We start from the raw sequence: 22,340 nt of genomic DNA, 5'->3' as shown, positions 1-22,340 counted from the left end.
ATCAGGCAAGGGAGCAAGGTCATCCACATGTATGGTGAGGAGCTGGGGATGAGGACCCCCTTTGGCAGGCAGAACCACCGAGACCCCAGTTAGTACCCGGGGGAGGCCCTGGTCAAACTACAGAGCCCACCCTGGGGGCCTCCAGCTCTGAGCTGCACAGGCTCCCCCAGAGGGGAGGGGCAGGGCAGGGGGAGGGGGTAGGAGAAGCCCAGAGAAGGGGAGAGGGATGAGGGGAAAAAAGGAAAGAGCCTATGTGCAGATGCAGCAGCACAGATTAAACTGTTGCCAGTTGTTAATTTTATACGCAAAGTTGTTGATCAGAATGTGATTTAATTGTACAGTATAATCCAGGCTTTTGGAATAAATTATGCAGAAAACTCATCTATAATTAAACAAATCAAAAAACCAGAGACAGGTGACACTGCAGGTTTACCCTCGGAGGGCATGGGTGGGTGTGGGCGGCTGGACCCTGCAGAAGGGCAAGGAGGGAAGGAGGCAGGATTTGTTCCAGAGCAGACAGGAGCAGGTCCAGGGAGGCCAAGGCCTAATAGGGGCCTCCCAATATCTGCCTCTGCGGTGTCGTCCTTACCACTGCTATGGAGGCATTTTGCCATCAAAGCCCAGCTGTAGGCTGCCTCCACCAGGCAGACTGCCTGGATAAAACTGGTTCCACTGGATACCTATGAGCAATCTACTGTCCCCCCACTAGCTCAGCAGAGCAGCCATCATGTTGGGGTTGGAGGTGTGCCAAGTGTGGAATTGTAGGTGAAGCGGAAGGGGCAGATGGCAAAACAGAGGACTAGGCTGGGGCAAGTGAGGGGTGTGGGGGAGCAGGCACAGTGGAGGCCACTTGCTGCTAAGGGCATGTGAACCAAACTTGGCAGTGGTGGCAGCCCACAGGTCTCCTGCTTCTCTCATGACAGGCTGGCCAATTATTCTCCCAGCTCTGGGGGAGGCGATGATTTAAAATAAATTGCTATTTAATTATTCTGATTATATTTCAGCTGGCCTGCCACCTCCCACCTCGGTGCCTTCGCAGTCTTCTGAAGGAGAAGGAAGAAAAGATAGGGCAGGAGAAGGGTAGTAAGAGACAGACGGAGAGATACAGACATGAACAAAGCCCAAGAGAGGTGGGCTAGAGGGACTGTGTCAGGCTGACCCCAGCCCAGGGGAAGATAACCGGTGAGCGGGCAAGGGGGCCACTCCCCACCCTGGCCTAGGGGGCCTGTGTTGGTCCCCCAACAGTCACCCAAAGCTCAGAGAACAGCTGTAGCCTCTGCTGAAGCAGAGCACCAGCCATGGCCAGCCCTCCCCTAGATTACAGCCTTGCTGTAAATAGCAGAAAACTCAAGGCTGCACCCCAGGATTGTGGCACCTCCAGAGCCACCTCTACCAGGGAGTCCTCCCTGACCACTCGGGTGAATGTCCCTCTCCACCTAGACTGAGTGCCAGGATCCAGCCCTGGCTCTTCTGAAGCCTTGAGCCAGATGTGTCCTTTTAGGCCTCAGTTTTCCTATCTGGAAAACGGAGATAAAGCTTACCACGTGTCTATTCTTAGGACCCAAAGAAGAGGCAGGTGGACACCAGGGTCCCGTGGAAGGAATGTCAGCAATGATGACTGCCCCACACACTCATGTGCACAGACCCACAATCCAATCTTCTTCCGCAGACCTGCAGCTCACTAAGCATGGGATTGCTGTGCCTCTTCCTTAGACTGAGGCCTCCAGGTGGGCTGCAGCCCCTCCCTGCACTGCTCTAGAGACCTTGACAGAGGCGTAATCCCTGGGAAGGGCAGGGCCTCCCGTGATCAGAGAAAACTTCCCTTTGCCTACTCAAGAGAGAAGATGCTTGAGCCTCAAAGGCCTTTTTCAGGGCTCAAAGCCAGTGTAAAACCCCTGACCCTGATTCGATCGCAGCCTCCCAAGGATGGCAGAGGGGAAAAGTCTAGCCAAGGTCATTCGCTCCTGAGAGAACAACTGCGCCCAGCTACTCCTGGCCAAGGACATGAGAGCGCCTACAGATGTGGAGGCCAGTCAGCACGGGGTGAGTGGGGAGCATGCTGGACCAGCTGATTCATGGTGGAATGAGGCTCCCCAGCTAGCCTCCACCCCTTCAATAGGTAAACTGAGGCAAAGGACTCAAAGAAACTGTCCCATCTTCAACTGATTTGTGATTCAGCTAAACAAACCCCTATAGTATGGGCAACATAGCACCTGACCCCCTATGCCATCCCCATCCCACCATCCCCAAGCACACAGGGACAAAGGCAGTCCACTTATCACAAGCGATTCTCAGAGACCCGGGGGAGCTGGGGAGGGGCTGGTGCTGCCAAAGCTCGAATTAGTCCAAATCCATCGGCCTCGACTATGTGTATCTTGGGACCCTGCCCAAATACTGCTCCTTAATGAGGTTATTAATTACGGGCTGTCCCTTCCCTATCTTTCCTGGGGAAAAAGCTTTTCCTTCTAGTTGGCTCTCAGCTAGAAGGCAGCGAGACTGTGCCTCCCTCCCTCACACTAACAGTGAACAATCAGCCAGCTTTAATTAGGGCGCTGGGTCCAGCCCAGTATTTACTCCTAACAGCCTGAGTGGGGGGAGGGCAGGAGAAGACCTGGAGCCAGAGAGCAGCATGGACCCGGGCTGGGAGCGCCAGGCAGCCCACTTGGCCCAGAGAGGGATGGAGAGTGTCCAGACTCACACAGCAAATGGTCACAGACCTCGGCCTCACTCCCCACCATCAGTGCAGGATTAAGGCATACAGGGGCAGCAGCAGTCAGGAAGGACCCATAGACGATGTAGGCCTCAGCCAGGGTTGTTCTGGCTGAGAAGGGGAAAGAGGTTCCCCAGCAGTGGTTAGGAAAGCATGGAGGGTCACCTGAGCCTGACTTCAGTTTCTGCCACGGTTAGCTCTGTGACCTTGGTAACATCCTTTCATCTCTCTGGGAGTGAGGTGGTTGTCACACCCACAGTCACGGGGTTCCTGAGCAGGACCGGGCTCACCATACCTGGTCTGGAGTTTTCCAGCAGTAGGGAGAAGAGCCTAAGGGGGACGGCTCCAGCCTCCATGAGAGCAGCCCTTGCAGTACCTGGAGAGTGGCTGGGGAAGGCACCAAGGGGCAGGGAAGGCATGGGGACCCAGGCCAGAGTTCATGTTGGAGGGCCTTGGTGATGGCCTGGGTGGGACGGAGGAGCTCTGAGGCCGTCTTCCCCCCAGCTCCTGTCGTATAACAAGCCCTACTCTGTGGCCCACATCTAGCTCTGTGCTTCGTCTCTCCAGATCTCCGTTTGTGTCTCTTTGCCCAAGGAGGAGTGGTCTGAGGCCTCCACAGGCCATCTGGAGACTCATTTCCCAAGGGCTCTAATTGGGGTCTTCCTTCCTGGGGCCTGTGCCTGTGAGTCAGGCATCACAGCGGTGACAGGCCAGGGCTCTCACTGCACTGCCTCGATTCATCTTCAAGTCAGTCGTTCAACCCTACTCCCCAGAGGGGGAAACTGAGGCACAGAGCAACTGAGTGATGTGCCCAAGGTCACATAGCTAATGAATGCCAGTCAGGATGACACACACCTCTCCTCAGGACCCCAGTTCTCAAATGTCCAGCTGCTGGTGTCCCATGGCTACCTGGATGTCTAACAGGCCTTTCAAACTGAATGGATCCAAAACCGATTCCCCGACCTCCCTCTGGATCCTCACTCTCCCTTCTCTCCCTCACCACCTACTTCCCTTGACTCAGCTGATGGCAGCTCCCTCTGTTCAGGCCCAAAGCCTCAGGGTGACCTGGAATCTGCTTTCAGTCTATCAGCAAGTCCTGTTCACCACACCTGTACAAAGTGTCCAAATCTGCCCGCTGCCTACCACCTCCCTGGCCCACAGCCTGCCCCGGGTTGACACCATCTCTCCCTAGGACACATACAGTCGTCAGCTCACCGGTCTTCAGCTTCTGCCCTCACTCTCACCTTTCCTGGTCCGTTCACCTCCATGCACAGCCTGTTGGAATTATGTCCTTCCTCTCTCAACACTATGCTGCAGCTCTATGCCATCACAGGAGGGCAAAGTCTGTCCAGCGGCCGTCCACCCAGTGGTATCCTTGCCCTTGCTCCTCAGGCCACACTGGCCTCCTCACTGGGGCTTGAATAGACTCCTGTACTCTGTGCACAGGCCTTTGCACATGCTGTTCCCCCTGCCTCGATCGGTCCTTCCTCAGAAGTCCAGGGGGCCCCTCTCTCACTGCCTTCAGGTCTCTGCACACACATCAACTGCTTGGTGAAGTCCACTTTCACACTCCACTTTAAGTGGGCCCCCCAAACAGCAACTGATCTCCACATGCCTCCTGGGGCTACTATGTTAGCTAGCATTGCACCAGACATCCTCTCTTTTGCCTACAGTCCGCCTCTGCCTGGGGCTATGAGCCCTGAGGGAGGAGGCTCTCGTTCTTCAGCCGGGAAGAATAGGCCATTTGCTAAGTGGCTGCACCTTCCCAGAGTCGGGTGACCTCCCCACTACCCTGCCCTACCTTGCGTGCCACAGGAGCAGGCAGGTGGGCTGATAGGAGAAGGCTGCAGAGGGGCTGGAAGCCTAGTGGCTGCCCCAGGGCTGGCCCAGGAGGCCCTCCCTTTCCCTGGCTCCTCTCCGTATGAATTATTAAAGTTCATTTATGATGGGCCTGCCCAGGCCTGTGGCTTCTGTGCATAATTCATGGCTCTCCCAGAAGGGCTGGGCGCTGGAGCAGCCAATTTTTCCAGGAAGCAAAAAGAAAGTGCAGGGAAGGAGTAGCCCAGACCCGGGCTGTCTTCTCCATATCTCTTGTTTTCTTGTCCCATCTGGGGCACCCCAGCGACTCTACCCACCCCTGCCCCATGGTGCCTTCTCCTGCACGCTTGGATTCTGATTCCTAGCGCCTGAGTCCATGGGCTTTGTGCATGCTCATCCAGCTCTGTGCCTCAGTTTCCCATCTGTGGACAAATGGAGTTGTGGTTTTCAAACTGCAGTGGCAGTTGGATCATCCACCTCAGCTCCCCTGGTGGGTGAGGATCATGGATCTCCAGGGCACCGACACCCAGGTGTCATTGTTTGTGAATTTCCCAGCAGTTTAGAGCTGGGACACAGCAGTGAACAAGAAGAGTTCAAGAACCAGCTGAGGCCTCTCCAGAGTAAAGCAAAGGGTCCCAGCCAAGGACACAGGGTATCTGCCAGCCACTCTGCCCAGAATCCACCGTCTGCTCCCCAGGCTGGGAGCCACCTGCCCTAGTCACTGGCACAGATCGTGGACATTTTTAGGTCTGCAGTACCTGCTTCTCTCTCCAGCATATTCCCCAGGGAGTCGGGCACAATGGGAAGGTAACCCCTACTCAGGCCCATTTAGCAAATGGATAAACCAACGTTAACAAAACTGACTCTTAGGAGGGGGATATATCGCCGCAGCCTCTGTATGCCCATCCCTGTGCTGTCACGGGGGAGCCACGTCCAAGCCTGGTCTCAAGAGGTGCACAGTAGGGTTGAAGCATCTGGAGAGGTCACCAGGTGGGTCAGGGAGGAACCCAGGAGCTTCAGCTGCCAATCCCTGCCCCATACCAATAGCTGAAGCCTGATTGGAAGTGGTAACACAGGCTCTATCCATGTGTCACCAACTACTCCAGTCAGATTCTGTGATTCATTCGTCCCCATCTCCCCTCCTGCACATCCTCCCCACCCCCCAAAGTGAGTCAAATCCTCGATGAGCCACAAATAGCTGTCCTCTGTGTGCATCCTTGACATGGCCTCCTGCCTTGAGGAGAACAGAGACCCCCCCCCACTCAGGATCCTCTATTCTTCCTCAGGACAGAGATCTCCCTGTGGAAAATGGCAGGGCCCTGGAGGACATCCAGGTACAGAGACAAGGTGGAGCAAAGACCATAACTAAACCTATCAGGCCAAGCTTTGTTCTCTGGCCTTGTGTCCCTTCCACCAAGTCATCTCCACTAGGGAGTCTTCCTGGATTTCCTCCACCCCGTCCCTAACCTATAGTCCTCACCTCATTTTACTGACCCTTGCCTTAAGTTGGGGCTGTAGCCTGGTCCCATCACCAAGCTCCCTTCAGAGCTTAGCTTGCAGTATGGCAAAGAAGAGTCTTCTGGAAATGCCTCAGGATATATTTACCCAAACATCCTGCCCTCACCAGACTGATGCCTACCCTGTTCACCTCCTTCAGCAGTGGGAGAGAAGCTGCAGACCAGGGCTGGGAAAGGGCCTCCAACTTCAGCAGGTGGCATAACACCAAAGAAAGGACCAGTGATGTGGAGCACTCACTGTATGCTGGATGCTTTGTGTGTGGTTCCCACTGATGTCACACAGCACCCACGGTTAGGTGCAGACCAGTCCAGGCCCACTTCATGGATGAAGACTCTGAGGCCCAGGGGGTGAAGCAACACACTCAAGGCTACACAGCCAGTCTATGCTGAACTGTAATTTGAACCCAGCAAAGTATGGCTCCAGAGACCAGGGCATGTCTTCTAGGGCCTCCCTAATCTTAAGGTGGATGCCAATGGCCAAGATTTAAAGTAGGAAATAGGGGGCAGATAAGGGCCGCCCCCTCATTTACGACCTTTTCCAGCTTTGAGAAGGGGCCTGCCCTTACATTCGAGCCCCTACTGCCTCCCCAATAATTGGGAAATTATTCCTTATACCCCTCCAGGGCTGTCCTACCATAGGCACGTTGTCTCAGCACTGTGAAGCCCACGCCCCCTCCAATTCCCCCCTAGAGAGCCTGGACTAGGTTGGAAGGAGGAGGGATGCCCACTTCCTCTGGGATTTGCTTCTTGCGAGCACCTAGCTTCTCAGAGCCTCGAAGCTGCATGTAAATCGAATGTGAGTGCTCAACCCGCCTTGACACGCTTTGGGCTGGTTACTCTCAGGTGCTCTGTGGTGAATCCTTTAGCAATGCAAATCCCCTCTGTGGGCTGCGTGGCATCCAGAGCTGCAGCAAGGAAGGGGATTCAGCAGCCACCTCGGCAAGTGCCCCTCCTTCTGAGGAGCCCCAGGGAGGTGGCCAAGCTGAGAGGAGCCACTCTGCCTGGTGAGCCTGAGTTGTCCTTGGGGCTGGCTTAAGGAGAGCAGGGCTTATTCCTGACAAAATATTCTGCAGGTTGTTTCCAGCCTTCCACAAATTCCCCACTAGCTCATGTACTCTCTATTCATTCATTCAGATGGTTACTGGGCCAGGCTGCAGGCTGGGCACTGGGAAGGGAAACAGTGGTGATCAGGGCAGGTGTGAGCCTTGCCCTCAGGAGCTTGGAATTCAAGGAGAACAGACATCAGATCTGATCCAGACCGATGAGTGGAGGGAAGAGGAGTCTAGTGATGCATGCCAAGGGCCTGACCCAACCTGGGGGGCTGGCCAGGTGAAGGTGGCACTGTAGAGCTGGTGGGCAGTCCAGACAGAGGGTGCGGCAGGCACAAAGCCCAGGAGCGAGGTGAGCTCTGCCCACAACGAAGTCCCGTGAACACACCCAGACCGGCCACAGGCACCAAGGCAGGCTGCTCTCCCACACGGAGTCCTGCAGAATTCCAACCCCAGGTACGCAGGGAGCACCTCCACGTGCCAGAGGGTGGAGGGTGCTGGGCTCCCGACAGCAGGGAGATGAGGGGAGCAGGCCCTCGTGTCCTCCTTGCGCTGACTTGTGGGCCACCCCTGCCACGGCATCTGACCTATGTTTACCAGCCCAGTCCACATGTCCCCAAGGTCCATCTGTGAGAAAGCAGGGTTCAGAGTGGCTACCCATCAACTTTGTGAATTTTATTTAACATGAGGTTTCCTACTACTTGCCCTGCTGGGAGAGGTGCTTAACACACAGCCCCTGCCCTGTGAAAGTTCTCCATCTGGGAAGAGTAGGCCCTGGGCTGCCTGGGTGTGGAAGGACCCAGGGAAGGTGGGCCCTCTGGGCAAGGGAGAAAGGGGAACTGGCAGAGAAGTGCTTGGTCTCCTGGGAACTAATTTCACGCACTCATTTGTTCCACAGACTACCCAGTGCCCATTAAAACCTGGCCCTGGTGCAGAGCCTCCTGCCCTGGGCATCCCAACACTGCCAGGTACTTTGCAACCTGTGACCTCTACCCCCACCCTCTGAGCCCCCTGGCTGGGGGCAGCAGGAAGCTGTGAGCCTCCACCATATACACATTAGAGGTGGGGGATAGTATTATTATTTCCATGGCCTAGATGGGGGTTCTACCAGTGAGACCCTCCTGCTGCCACTCCAGTCAGAGGCGCCCACAAGTGCAAAGCACTCACAAGTTTCCTGGTCTTTTTAACACAGATACTGTCACTAAAACACCATCTCTTGAGTACAGGGGCAGGTGCTCAAAAAGTGTCAGCTAAAAGACTGGACACTCCACCTTCACAACTATAAAATACAGGAAACGTGATCCCATTTTAGAGATTAGGAAACTAAGGCACAAAATGACTCAAACAAGGTCATAAAGGGGGCTCTCTTTGTGACTCACAGCTTCTCCCCTACTTGATTCCGGTCCCCTGGACCAGGCTTTCTAGCAGGCAGCAGGTAAGTGCAGCAAGGCCAGCAGAGTCCATGGCTCTGGCTCCGTCCCTCTGGACAGCCCCATGAAGTCCCCACCCTTCTCCATGTTAGAGTAATGGCTTCCATACGCCACCAATTTGAAAATCCCCTATGAAATTTATTTCCCCCGGCACTGGATCAGGAACCATGGCAATCACACCACTTAATGGCCTCTGGGCTTGTTTCCTGCCACCCCTCTCCAGCTGCTCTGTGCCAGGGAAGTTAGGGCTGTGGGGCCCCAGTCAGGAGCTGTGCACAGCCCAAGGCATCCTGGGTGCTAGGAGGCACTGTCCAGGGGTGCAGCAGCCTGGGGAACACATCAGCAGCACAGGGATGGACACCACCTGGAGCTTCGGGAACTGGGGTTGGATCATATGGATGAGCCCCTCCCTTACCGTGCCCCTGTCCCTTGTCCTTGCCTCCCCACCCCCACCAGTGGCTTTCTCACAGAGCAAAGTGGGTCCAAGTGCTTTCCCCAGGGCCTCCACAGCTCTGAGTGAGAGAGGCCTAGGACCATGGGAATGGCTGCAACCCTGAGAAGGCCTGTCAGAACTCCATCTGGAGAATAAGTCCTGCTCCACCTCCCCCACTACTACCAGAGGTGGTGTCTCCTCACCCCTTGGATGCTGCTTGGAGCGCCAGCCATGCATAGTTATCATTTACTCAGCCTTGCTTCCATTTCTTCTTCACTGACAGTCTCCCATAGACTGTGAGCTCCCGGAGAACAGGCCCAGCATACAGCTAAGCGGACTTGGGCGGGAAGGGGCAGTCAGGAGGTGGGTCCTGAAATTCGGGCAGGCTGTGGAGTGGTCAGCAGAGTAGTTGAGGCAGGACCAAGTGTCAACACAGAGGAGCAGTCAGGAAGGAGTGTGGCAGCCAGCTGAGGAGGCCCAGTGATCTCCCTGAGACAGACCATAGACTCTGGCCACTGGCCACATGCATAGGCATCTAGGAACAGCTGGCTTCCACAGGTACCACAACCAGAAGACTCCCCAGAACCAGTATGCCAGCCCCCACCCCCGCCTTCCCTGGGGAAGTACCCTGTGCTGGGTGGGGCAAGGGGGAGGGGTGATCCTGCATTTACTTTCCTGTCCCTACAGCTATAATTCTCTACCTGGGCTTACCTGGGTGGCTCTGGAAAAATATTGATGCCTAGGCCCTGCCCCTACCCAATGAAATAACATAGCCCCATGGGCTCCTGGACCCACCTCCCCCTCTCCCCTAAGGACAGACCTTGGAGGCAGCCCCTGGGCTGGTGCATCTCCTTGTGAAAGAGCCACAGGAGGGTGCGTGGAGTGGCCTTTGCCTCATGGCACCAGCAAAGTTAGGCCCATATGGAGGCCCTGTCCCAAACAATGTAAAAGCTTTTCCAGCTTCCAAAGACACAACCAGATTTGCCTGCAGACATCTGTGTAGACTCTGTTCAGCAAACATTTATTGGGCACTTGGTATGTGCTAGCCTGGAGCTCCAGCCAAGGACAGGTGGCCACTGCCCCTGACTCTCCCAGGCACAGAGCCTTGAAAGGCAGGCAGCAAAGACTATCGCAAGACAAGAATGGGGGAGCCTTCAGGCAGCCTAGGAAGCCCCTGACCCACAAGGGAAGTCAGGGGAGGTTTCAGGGAACAGTGATTTCTAGTCAAGCACTAAGGGATGGGCAGAGGTCAGCTGGACAACAGGCAGGTCCTGCTTGGAGCTGGCAAGGCCCTTTGCAGCCCATCTGACTGCTCCCTGGCTTACTCCATGCTCAGTGCATAGTAGGTGCTTATTAAGCCCCCATGGAAGATGATGGCGCTGTCCTAGTGGTACTCAGTCCTGAGGGCAGAGATCCCCTCCTGTGTCCATTCCTGTGCCCATCAGAAGCAGCCCCCTTGGCTGTGGTCTCCATAGTAGCTACTTACAGAGTAGGACAGAGATGAGAGCAACACAGATGGGGTGGCAGGAGAGCATCATCCTCAGCTATGGAAGGATCCATCAATCTGGAGGGTCCCAGGAATGACGATGATACTGAGGCTCAGAGAAGGAGGGAGGGCAGGTGGCTTGCCTAGCCTCCCACAGTGAACTGGACACAGGCCAAGGCTAGGGCAGGGTAGGAGGACACTGGCAGAAGGAGGAAAGGAGGCCCATACCCTACAGCACAAGCCCCTGAATTTGTGGGCCTGCAGCAGCCAAGGTCTGGCTTAAATACTTGACCTTGCTGCCTGTCTGTCTCCCTCCCTCTGAGTCTTCCATAGGTAAATCTAGGCACCACCAGGGTGGGAGTGGGAGATGGAGCAAGTAGGAGGATGGAGGGTAGGGAGTGGAGTGATGGGGGAATGGAGAGTGAACCTAGACTGCCCTGCTCCCCCATTCCATGTATGCACAGGGGATCACAGTACCATCATCAGCTCCCAGCTGGTGAGTGGGAGAAGGCCTCAAAAGGAGATTCAGATCAGAGGAGGCCTTTCTTGGTCTGGAGGACTCACAGCTGTGCCAGTAAAGGCCAGCCCCAGAGAATCCTTTTCTCTCACTGACAGGTAGGGAACAGTGACCAGAGGGGCACCCAATCTAGGAGCAAGACAGAACCCAGGGCTTCTCCCAAGACTTGTGCCCTTGGCTGACTGACTCCTGGACACTGTGCCCAGTCTGGACCCAAGACTGATGCAGGCAACAGAGCCCAGAGAGTAGCAAGAAGGGCCAGGGGCAAGGTCATGAGAATGCAGCCTCGTTGGAGCATGGATCTTGTCATATCCATCAAGGGAGCCAACCAATGGACACCCAGTCCCCTCTGTAGTTAGCAGGCACAAGTATACCTACTCCACAGCTTCCCCCTCCCCAAACGGGAATCAAGTCTCACAGGCAGCACCCAGCCAAGTTCAGGCCCTCCCCTTGGCCACATCCATGGGTCACTTCCTCAACTCTGCAGCAGTAGGACATGCCCTCTGTCTGCATCTTCTCAGTACACCCACAGTCTCCAAGGACTCAGGGGGTACTACAGGCCCAGTGAGACAGCTGGCACCTGTGAAACTATGCCCCAAGGAACTCAGTCTGATAAAAAGAGGCAGCCCTTGGAGAGGAACAGTTGTGAAGAGTGCAGGAGCGTGGGGGCACCCCGAGGGTCCTGTGGTCAGGGGACTGCCTGGAGGAGGTGAGTTACAGAAGGGCTGTGTGAGGTTGTGGCTGGGTGTTCTGAGTACTGGGGTGTGAATCCTGCTTCCATCACTCACTACCTGTGTGATTTCAGCATTACTCAGCCCTGCTGAGCCTCAATTTTTTTTGTCTATGAAATGGGAATAAAAATGGATTAATCTCATTGGATAGGATCCATGAAATATATCACCCAAGACACAGCTCATAGTGACTGATGATGTAGTTAAAATAACTACTTCCTTAATAAATGTTTCCTTGAGCATGGACAGCCTCCCCCCCCCCCTTCCCTCCCACCTTCTTCCTCACCCCTACTCCACGTTGAGGCCTCTGGTCTGGTCCTGCAGCAGAAATTGCCTTCCTATTTTCCATTATTCCCCGCTTCTTGCTAACAAAACCCAAGTCTGTAAAAATCTCTCCCACCTCCAGCCCCAAGGTGACCCCATCCTTTGCTCAAGGGTAAATCCTGATTAGCTGGAGCCAATCACAATGCACCTTCCCTACTGCCAGTGATTGGTTTACAGTAGACATGTGACCCAGCACTAACCAATGAGGTGCGAGGGGAAGTTGGCTAGGGGCTTCTGGGCCAGGTTTTCTAGCCTCTTGCGAGGAACCCAATAACCCCTTTACTCCAGTTGTCTGATACCTCTAATGCCTGGAGCTATGGCAGCCATCTTGTTGTCATGAGGGGCTTCAGCCAAGAACAGCCCCACTAAAAATGAGGCCAGCCAGGCAGACTGCAGGTGAAGACTTGGTCCTCAATGACAGGCTAAAGACCCACCTCTGGGCTCCCTGGCAGAAGATAAAGGGACTAATCATGATGGAAAAAGTCATCATGCTGTGGTTGCCACGGTGGATACAAAAGCTGCCTCTTTTCCTTGCAGCCAAATACACTCTTCAGACTTGCCTTTTGAAGGCATAGTGGTCAGCTCCACACCTACTCCATACCAACACAGGGTTGTCAGAGAGGCCCACAGGGGTAGGGAGCCAGAGGAGGGCATCAGTCAGAAGGGCTCTTGGTCTCAGTACTTGGGATGAGCAGACCAGTATGATTGAGGGATATGGTGAGCAAAGACCAGAGCTCCTACTAGGACCTGCAAGTGGCTCTGCCTGGCTGGAGTCAGGATATTCACAGGGCTAGTGGCCAGAGACAGGAGCCAGCCCAGGCAATTCCTCAAATGCAAAGTTGGGAAGGAGGGCTCTGCCCATGGCAGGCTTCTGGGTGCAAGGTCATAGTTAACCCTCAGTAGGAGGCACTGCAGCATGCCTAGGGGGTCCAGGAAAGGAAGGGAAGACTCCCAGGTTCTCACCATGCCCACCCGGGCCACAGCTCACAGGGGGAAGGAGAAATGTCCATTTGTGAGAGTCCTCAGCACAGAAGCCTGTTTTGCCAGCTCATTTCTCTTTTCTAATAAATGAAGTTGGGGGCAGGGCTGAGGTAGGTTGTTTTGTTGTTTGTTTGTAGGAACCAGTGGCAGCACCAGGCCTGACCTTTAAGGCTTCAAATGCAGCATTTCAGGCAGCGCCGGCAGGCAAAGAACACGGGCTGCAGAGGAAAGTTATCGAGGCTAAAATGCCACGTCAGGCTGGAAACTCGTAGCAGCAGGGACCTCTGCCCATCTCAGGATGGGCGGCCCATTTTTGCCCATCTGGCAACAAAGCTGTCCTTCCTGAGGGTACCCAGAAAGCCCTGCTGACTCTAAAGTGGCATGGAGGCACCAAGGTGTGTCCCAGAGGAAGATCAGGAGCTGGGGCCTCACACCACACAGGCGCCTTGCTCTGTAGGACTTGCCAAAAGAGGCCTCAAATTGCTCCTGCATCCCATGTCAGGGATGTTCTTATTATGAGAACCAGTTGTATGTCATAGTGCAAGGATGGCTAAGTGGGGATCATAATTTGAGCAGCCTGTATTGAGCACTGGGGACTGGGTCCTGCCCACAGGGTGTGTGCAGCCAGAAGACACAGAGCAGGGGCTGGGGGTGGGGTGGGGGCGAGGCTCCTCTCTACAGCCTCAGACAGCAGCTTCCTGGTCTTACAATGGAGGTGTCTGGGTCCCCAGGGACTTCTGTGGCTGGGATATGTCCTTCCCAAGAAAGGGAACCATGCAAGGCCCATACTGCCCAAGGAGATAGTCCCACCCAGGCACCCTGACCCCACAGGAACCCTCACTAGCCCTGCAGGCTCCAGACCCCTTCTCAGTCGCTTCTGTCCTTTGCGGAAGCCTCCTCCTGAAATGCCGAGGACACTGGGCTGTCCCAGCACCGACAACACAGGCCCTGAGAATGCCAGGAAAGCAAAACTAAATAGTTCTCTCGGACATCAGAACCCATCAGATCAGGGGCGGAGCTGAGCTGGGCACACAGCAACCCCAAAGGTCATAGCTCAGCACACGGCACCCAGACAGCTTGCTTATGAAGACTCGGTAGACAAAAATTCATCTTTGAAAGGAAGAGATCTGGCTGCAGATGCCCCAAATAGAGGAACATGTGGAGATTATCAAGCTGAAGGTATTGTACCCCAAATCATGCCCGCAACTGACTGCACAAATATTTTCCTGGGGGTAAGAACCCCAAATCAACAACAGATGCTCCAAAGGATGCCAGTCTCCCTCCCTTCCATGTGCAGATGAGAGGCATCCGCTCCAAGAGGGGAAAAATGCCAGCCCAAGGTCACACAGCAAGGGTTTCCACTCTCCCTGCACCCCAACCTCCATGCTCAACCTCCAGATTCTCCACAAGTGGAGGGCTGTTTGCAAATATGCTTCACTTCACAATGGACTCACCAAGCTTCTCTGAGTCCCAAGTCCTCCAGTGCATCTAAATACCATTCAATTTGCAAAAATTTGAATTACAAGGACACAGCCTGTGTGTTTCCTTCACAGACTGTCATCGCGCCAGTTGGTAGATGATCAAACTTTCCAGATCAGCCTTAACTCAGGCTGTTCCTGACATAAAAGTTTGCAAAACACTGGTCCTAACAACCAGGCTGCTTTATTTCCCACTGCCAGCATTTGACCAGCTCTGGCATTAACTTCAAAGGCAGGTGCAGGAGGGGGCCATTGGGAGCACATTCTGGGTACAGAGAGATAAACCATGCATATGCCTGCACGTACATATGTGCACACATGCACAAGCACACCCTCAACTTCGCATTCATATGCACACACACCAACACCTATGTACACATGTGAATGTGGGCATGCACACACACCTGAGCATATGCACACAAACAACATGCAAGCATGTGCACACCGGGGCACACATGTTCACACACACCCAAACACATGTCTTCATATACAAATGGACGTTTACACAAGTGAACACAGCTAACACACATGTGCAAACACATACAAGAGGACACTCTTAGACACTTCCATTCACAAGATTACATGTGCACACAGGCCAAGGCAAAGGCCAAGCACAGGAGGAAAGACCCAAAAGCCACAAGTGAGTCTCTGGTGCTCGCAGGGCCCAGCTGTGCAGGGGGGGTCACGGATGATGGGAGAGGTTCCTGGTACTTGGAGTGCAGACCTAGCTGGACTGAGAATCCTCACAGGTCAGGATCCACATGCCCTCATCATGCACTCTCTGGGGTCAGGCCAATCCCTCAGGACCTTTCCTATCCCAGTCCTGTGAGGCACCACAATCAAGGGAACTCTATTTTACAGACAAGGCCCCAAGACCCAGAGAGGCTGAGGAAGTTCCCAAGGTCACACAGCTGGTGAGAGGTGTGGCAGAGCCTCAGTAGCACCAAGCAGGGGACTCATTCAGAAAGATGTGGCCAGCAGGGAAGGAAGGCATGGAGGTGGGAGCCAGGGACCCATGATCTCAGGAGGGCAGGGAAGAGAAGCAGAGGGGCAGCTCCTCCCTCTCGTCGCCACTCCTTTCCCCTTCAATTAAACAGTCCTTACCAAGGTGGGGAGAGCTGGATAATGATCAGCAGGAAAGCCTTCCCGTGCCCCTCCCTCTCTGCTAAACAATTAGGTTGATTAGAGCTCAAAGTGGGTCAGTCGGAGAAGCAGCTTCAAGACACCCAAGGTATGGCCAGAGGCCAGTGGGAGGTGCAGGCTCCTCACACTGGAGGAGATGAGGTCTAGCTGGGCTGGGGGTCAAGCCTCACTCCGTGGCTAGAGCACAGTGTGAAGAGGAGTGGGAAGACCCTGAACCTATCTTCTGAGGACATGAATGTCACAGAAGAGCCCTGGAAGAGAGGAAACTGAGGCCCAGGGGGAGGAAGGGCCTTGTCCAAGGTCACCACCATGCAAGCTACCCAGCTGAGAGGATTGGGCTGGAATTGCCTTTGACAGAGGTCCCCCCAGGACCAGACCCTCAAGTCTCCCATGTGAAGATTCCCTTCACCTAACCCCAGCTAGACAGGGTCTCCTACTCTGTGAGGTCCCTCCCCCCCACCCAACAGGCTCGGGCACCAGCACTAGCAGCCACCTGGAGCCAAGTGGGCCAGACCAGCCTCAGAAGGAGAAGACCTAGCTCAGGTGAGAGAGGAACTAGATGGTCCATGAGCAGGACCAGGCCCAGGGAAACCAAACCTGCAGCCTAAGTCCCACAGTGGCAGGGCAAGGCAGAGCAGCCCTGCCCCCAGGTCCTGCCCGCAAAAGGTCAGGCTCAGATTGTGTGGGCCTGAATGACAGCATCTTTGACTCCTTTTCAGTAGCTCCAAGATATCCCCTTGGGGAGTTTGCAAGCCCCCCAGGGGCAACCCAATCCATTGGTGGTCACCTGCAGGGCTAACTCTCCCCCCACCAACCTTAGCCACAGGCAGCTCGGAAGGCTCTTCAGGTTACATAGGACAAGAGAGGAAGGGAAAAGAAAAAAAAGCAAAAACCACACATGCACCTCCCTCTGGGAATACGAATATTGATCCTGTAGCTTCTTGTTTAGACAGTAGGCACCGGAGGAAAAAAAAACAAAAAAAACAAAAACCCAACCTGACATGAACAGAAGCTCCCCAGTTGGCTGAAGGAATGTAGCCAGCAGTGGGAAAGCCCCCCACCCTTGCCTTTATGGTAGCCTAGACCCTGGTGTTCCCTCCTCCTGCCTGAGGCCCTGAGCCTACTCACTTAAAGACACAGGTCACCAGTTCCCGAGGCAGATCTCAAATCTAGAAGCCTGCAAGGACAGCGGCGGTGTGCGGGAAGAGGAAGGAGAAAGAGACCGCCCCCTACCCACAGACAACAACCTGCCAGATGGGACCCATGCCACAGGCCTGCCTACTTTGACTCTCCCAAACCTCCAGATGCCCTTTGAATAGCTCCCCAGCCCCCCAGATCCCACCTGTCTGTACAGCATGAAAACTTGTAAGATCTGTAAGATCTGAGTCCTCTGAAGTCCCCTCAGTGCTCACAAAACTGCCAAGGGACTAGAGGATCCAGTCTCAGGTTTCCATTAACACCCTCATGCCCCTTCTCTCTGGAATCATAATGGGATCTGGAGGGGGTGATGGCATCTTGGCATCTCAAGATAGGAGTCCCTCCTACCCACCCCTCCATTCCAGGCTGTCCTGGCCTATGACTCAAAGCTTTGGAGAAGAGGAAACTCTGAGTCGGGGGGCCCCATGATCACTTGTGTACGTGTGGCAAGGGATGGAAGTAGGATGGCAGTGAAGGCTTGAGCCAAGGAAGGCCCCCTCAAGGATGCCTGAGACCCAGAAGAGCAGAGGGATGGTGTGGGAAAGGTTATAGCTGGAAAGCCTAGGCATGCTTCGTCCAAAGACCTAGGTTTTGGTTCCCTACCCCCAATTTCCTGGGCCCAGTGTTCAGATGTGCCCAGGCCCCTAGCAAGGCAGCTAAGCATCCAACAGATTAGTCCTCTCTCAGTCCTGCCTCCAGAAGTGGTGGGGCTTTGGGCAGCACCTTCATCTTTCTGAGTCTCAGTCTCCTCATCTGTGGGACGGGCATGGGCACAGTTTCTGAGGTCAAGGTAGTAATGTGGATAAGGGTCTGGCCTGGGTTCATTGAGGGGAGGCCCACCATTAGACTGGTGGTGTCCCCCACCACAGTTAAGCTGGGCTTCAGGGAGTGAGGGAGGGAGGTGGTCCAGTATCTGTCCTCAAGGAGCTGATACCCCATGTGGGTGGGTACAGCCTAAGCTAGTGGCACAACCCAGAGGCCTCCAGAAGCTGTGGAAACCCCTGAGGAAAGCATGCACTGATGAGAGGACACATGAGCAAAGCAGATAGGAAGACACTCAGCCTATGGGAGCAATATGAAAAGATGGGGGTGGGTGGGTAGGGGTCCGTCAGGCTGTAGCATTAGGGCTTGATGCTAATGTTTACAATAGCTGCCACAGTGCCCACCCACAGAACCCTTCCTGCCCACCAGAGGCTACAGCCTCTTGCATGAATTCTCACCACCAGCCTCTTAAGCAGATTCTCTCATCTCAGGGAAACTGAGGCAAGGTCATCCCAATCAGAGGGTCAGCTCTGGAGGCCAATGCTTGAGTCTGCTGGGCCTACACCTAACATCCAGCAAGTCCCCAAACTGCCTTCTCCCCAGGAGCTGGCAGGGTCCACCCATACACATCTGAGGTGCCAAAAGCTGGCAGTGCCCACCTGCACACAGGCAGAAGGGAAAAGGAGGCACTGAGTGTAGAAGTGCTCACTCCACTTGTGAGTCAATCTCTCCTTGGGGACACCAGTGTGACTGAGAATCCAGAGTGAGACTCACCCACAGGTTATGAGGGGACTCATCTTAAAACGGCTCCCCCCATCTTCTCAGGGGTCAGTCTGACACAGCTGGCTAGGAGGAGGTGCCCAATAAGGGTGGGGCACAGGGGAGACAGCAGCCAAGGGTCTCTCTCTTCCCAAAGCCTCCGCACCAGGAGGAATGTGAGCACTTGGCAGCCCTGCATGCCAGTGGTAGTGGCAGCAGGCTGTGAAGCCTCGCCCCCTCCCTCCTGCAAAAGCTGCGGCAGGTCGTTAGGGAAATGGGGGACCCAGATGTGTGATGTTGCCTCCCTCTAATAGAGAGAGTCACAGGGAGGTGAAGGCGCGGGCTCAGAGGCCCAGACAGACACACGTCACCCACCATTAACCGTAGCTAGACTGACGCATGCCCCGTCGTGGGCACTCAGGAAAAGGAGCACGTACTCCAGCTGTCATTAATCTGCTGGGTGGGTCCAGACCCCTCAGGCTCTCAGTTCCCCACCCACCCGCTGCCAGAGGAAAGGAGGTGCTGGTCAGCATCATCACGGGGTCAGAGTGGGGCTAAGAGGGTGCCGCCAGCCAAGCAGCTCAGCCTGGCGCTCCACCCAGCACTCAGCCAGGGCCCCACAGAGTAGGGGACAGAGAAACCCAGGGATGCTGGAGAACAGGGGACAGAGGTCTCACAAAAGAGGCGGGCAGGGCAGGGTGGGCACGGAGCAATGAGAGGGATGGGCAAGGAAGTGGAGAAGGAATGGGGGTGGGGGGAACCCAAGAAGGGGGCCAGGGAGGGGCCAGGAGACAGTGGGAGAGACGCAGGGAGAGGCAAAGCAGTTGCCCTCGGCAGCAGTGGCCATTCACCGCTCACCATTCCTGGCCGTGGGTGAGTGGAATTGGAAACAGGGAAGCAGGTGAAAGGGAGAGTGTGCTCTGACTCCTCCTCCACCAACTTCACCTCCAAACACATGAGTTTACGTGTGCACACACATGTGCTCGTGTGTGGTCTCCTCCAGGTGGGGTGAGGGAGGCCCCCGCCCCCACCTCAGCCACCAAAACCAAAGCCCTGTCCCCACTCCAGCGGCCTCCTTGATCCAGCGGCAGCCTCGGTCCACTTCGCCTAATGGGGAGAGGGCCACGCTGCCACAGCAATTATAGAAATAATGGCTACCGAACCCCAAACCCACACTGGCTTAAAACCCAGAGGCTTGAGGACCCGAGCCCCATCACTCTGCCAGACGCTCATGAGGAAATGATTTCCTGCCTAGGGCCCCCTCCACTGAGGGGTCATCACCTCGGTGCCATGACGCTGAGGCCCCCACTTCCCATCTCAGAAAGCCACCTGTATCAAACTCTCATTCTAGCCTGGCCACACTGACCCAGAAGAGTTCAGGGAGGCCATCCACTCCCAAGCAGCCCCACAGCAGCCGCCTTAGCCTTTCATGTTAGTTCAACAAAAGCCCCCACCAGCTAGCCATGGTCATGCGGGGCCCCTCACTCCATTCCCTCCCCTTCCTCCCTCCAAGGATCAATGGGCATCTGCATCTGCGGGACCAGGGCAGCTGAAGGGCGCTGGCTGTCACGGTAAATCCTGTGTGTCGTTGTCACATTAGTCACTTCCCTCTAGACCCTCAGAGCCGCGCAGCCCCCACCCCACCCCCGCTCTCATTCTCTAATTATGGTTTGCAAGACATGTCCCAAACCCTCAAATTAGCTCCAACTCTATCCACAACAGAAGAGTGTCCAGCTGGAAATGTGCTGCTGCCATCACACCCGCCTCATCGTCTTCTTGTTGGGGACAAAGTGACAGGTGTCCACTCTGGTCAGGGTCTCACACTGTCCTTCCAACGGAGACCCATGCAAGCCCAGCAGCCATCTGACCCACTGCAGGTTGCAAGGAGACGGGGCAAGGTGGAAAGAGGTGAAAAGAGACGTCTATTTAAACCTTCATTCAAGGAGCTACGAAATGGCTAGGGGGAAAATATTGTGGCTTGGCTTTAAGGAAAAAAGAACAACAAAAAAATAATGCTTCTGCTCTTTTTAAACATTGTGGTTTAAGTCCGTTTTCATCACGGCAAATCAAAGACAATGCACCCAAAAGCCCTGAACTTCCATATGATTCTCCTCTCCCTGCACACCCCCAACACACACACACACACACACACACACACACACACACACACACACACACACACACACACAATCCAGACGGTTGACAGAGGACACGTCCGTGCGGCACCTGTAATTTGCCAACTGATCACCCGCCTGAGCACAGCCAGGCTGTGTGAGGAAAGAAATGACGAGATGAAGAGACACTCAGAGCAGTGCCTTTCCTGAGTTTGTTTTTCCCTCAACTGGGAGAACCTACAAGCTGGAGTCCGCAAAACCAGGGGCTCCTACCCTTGGGCAGAAATGGTCTAATGACGCAGAGTCAGCCTCTCCCCTTCCCTGAAGCCAGCACCTTCCCCTTGGCCACTAGCAGCCTAGCTACTTATTTCCCAAACCCCAGGCCTGGCTACTGGTGAAGGAGTTCAGGGACAGGTGGCTCCACACTCCTGGAGACAGATAACAGACAACAAGGTGGTCACCATGGCCCAAAGCCACAGGGGCAAGAGGAGTCTGGGCACTGACATAAGTCTGGGGTATGGTGCCCACAGAGATAGCTGTTGTCCTAAAGGCCACATGCACTGAATACCCGCCCCCCACCCCCCAGCCCCAAATACATCTGGCCAAGCTCACCAGAGGAGGATGCCCAAGTTTGCGGGCTCTTGGGGACGGAGAAAAGGCTCAGAAGGACCATGAGAACCAGCAGAAGCTGGCAGGGCCAGGAGATGCTGTTCCCTTGTTGGTAGCAGCAGCAGGGGTGGGCAGGGTTCTCCCTGCCATTCACTTTCGGCCCCCACCCTAGCACCTTCACCTCCCAGTTGGGCTCTCCAGGGGACCCTCTCCTCAGGTGGAGAACAAGGGACACCGACCCCCTCTGTGGCACCGGTCACAACAAGGTGCCTGCATCCTCTGCATCCAGCCCTTCCCATCAAAGGAAAAGGGGCAGTGAAGACAGGTGTGGAGGTGTCCCCCACCTCTGGTTCAAAAGCGCCAGGTTCCCACTGGGGAGGAAACGTGGGGCAGACGCGCGGCTCCAACTCTGCCGGGCAGGGGTCGCTGGCCGCCCCCTCACCGAACCTCAGGTTTCCCTCTCACCCGGACAGCGCAGGCAAACTCGGAACCCCTCACCATATCCCAAGGCTTGCAGATCTTGCTTTGCCCCTTTTGGGGGTTGGGGGGAGAAAGGGCACCGCGGGGGAAGTTTCGCGACGCAGACAGAAGCACCGGGACCACGGCTGCCCGCCCTGTGGTTTTGGGGCCGCCGCCCCCCCCGTGCAGCCGGCAGCTGGACCCCAGCGCCCCCGCCCCCGCGCGGGGCGCTGGGAGGGACTGGCGCGTGCCGGGGGGTGGAGGGGCGCGCAGGGCTCGGCCGGGGTCCCGCGGCGGGCCAAGGAGGCCACTTACGTGTGCTGTTGGGGGAAGCTGTAGGCAGAGGCGCCGGGGGCGGCGAACAGCGGTAGCAGCAGCAGCGGCGGCAATAGCAGCAACAGCGGGCGCGGGGGCCCGGACGGCGGGCGCCGGGCGCCGGGGCCGGGCCGGGGGCCGCGGCCGGGCCAGGGGAGCGCAGTCCGCGCCGGGCCGGGCCGAGAGGCGCCGCAGGTCCGAGCCGGCACCGCCATGTTTCCATTCAAGATGCGGCGCCGCGGGGAGGGGGGGCGGCGGCGGCGGCGGGGTGGGGGGGCGCGGGCGGCGGGCGGCAATCCGGCCTCTCCGCCTCCTCCGCCTTCGTCGCGCGGGGCTTCCGGGGCTGCACCGGCCGCAGCGCCTCTGCGGGCTGCGCGCCGCGATCTCTCCGCCACGCTGACTCGAAGCGCTCTGAGCGCCCGGTCCGGGACCGGCGCTCAAATAGCGGCCGCCGCCAACCTGCCGGCGCCGCCCTCCCTCCCCTCCCTCCCCGGCCGGCCCGCCCCCG

General features: G+C 56.0%; 1 protein-coding gene across 12 annotated transcripts in view; it reads right to left on the bottom strand.

Annotated features, from left to right (window-relative positions):
- Positions 1-22,062, bottom strand: part of CACNA2D2 (calcium voltage-gated channel auxiliary subunit alpha2delta 2) — a 144,538-nt gene extending 122,476 nt beyond the window's left edge. For all 12 annotated transcript variants that reach the window (XM_086698115.1, XM_086698113.1, XM_086698114.1 and 9 more), the window contains exon 1: positions 21,833-22,062. In XM_086698115.1, the coding sequence (XP_086554241.1) occupies positions 21,833-22,047 (215 nt within the window). In that variant the 5' untranslated portion in view covers positions 22,048-22,062. The remainder of the gene's footprint in view (positions 1-21,832) is intronic.
- Positions 22,063-22,340: the final 278 nt, after the last annotated feature.

The sequence above is a fragment of the Puma concolor genome, chromosome A2, assembly GCF_028749965.1.
Source record: "Puma concolor isolate L17-30 chromosome A2, mPumCon1.1.hap2, whole genome shotgun sequence".
Classification (NCBI taxonomy): domain Eukaryota; kingdom Metazoa; phylum Chordata; class Mammalia; order Carnivora; family Felidae; genus Puma; species Puma concolor.
Note: the sequence above shows the minus strand (reverse complement) of the source record. Positions and strands in the feature narration are given on the sequence as shown.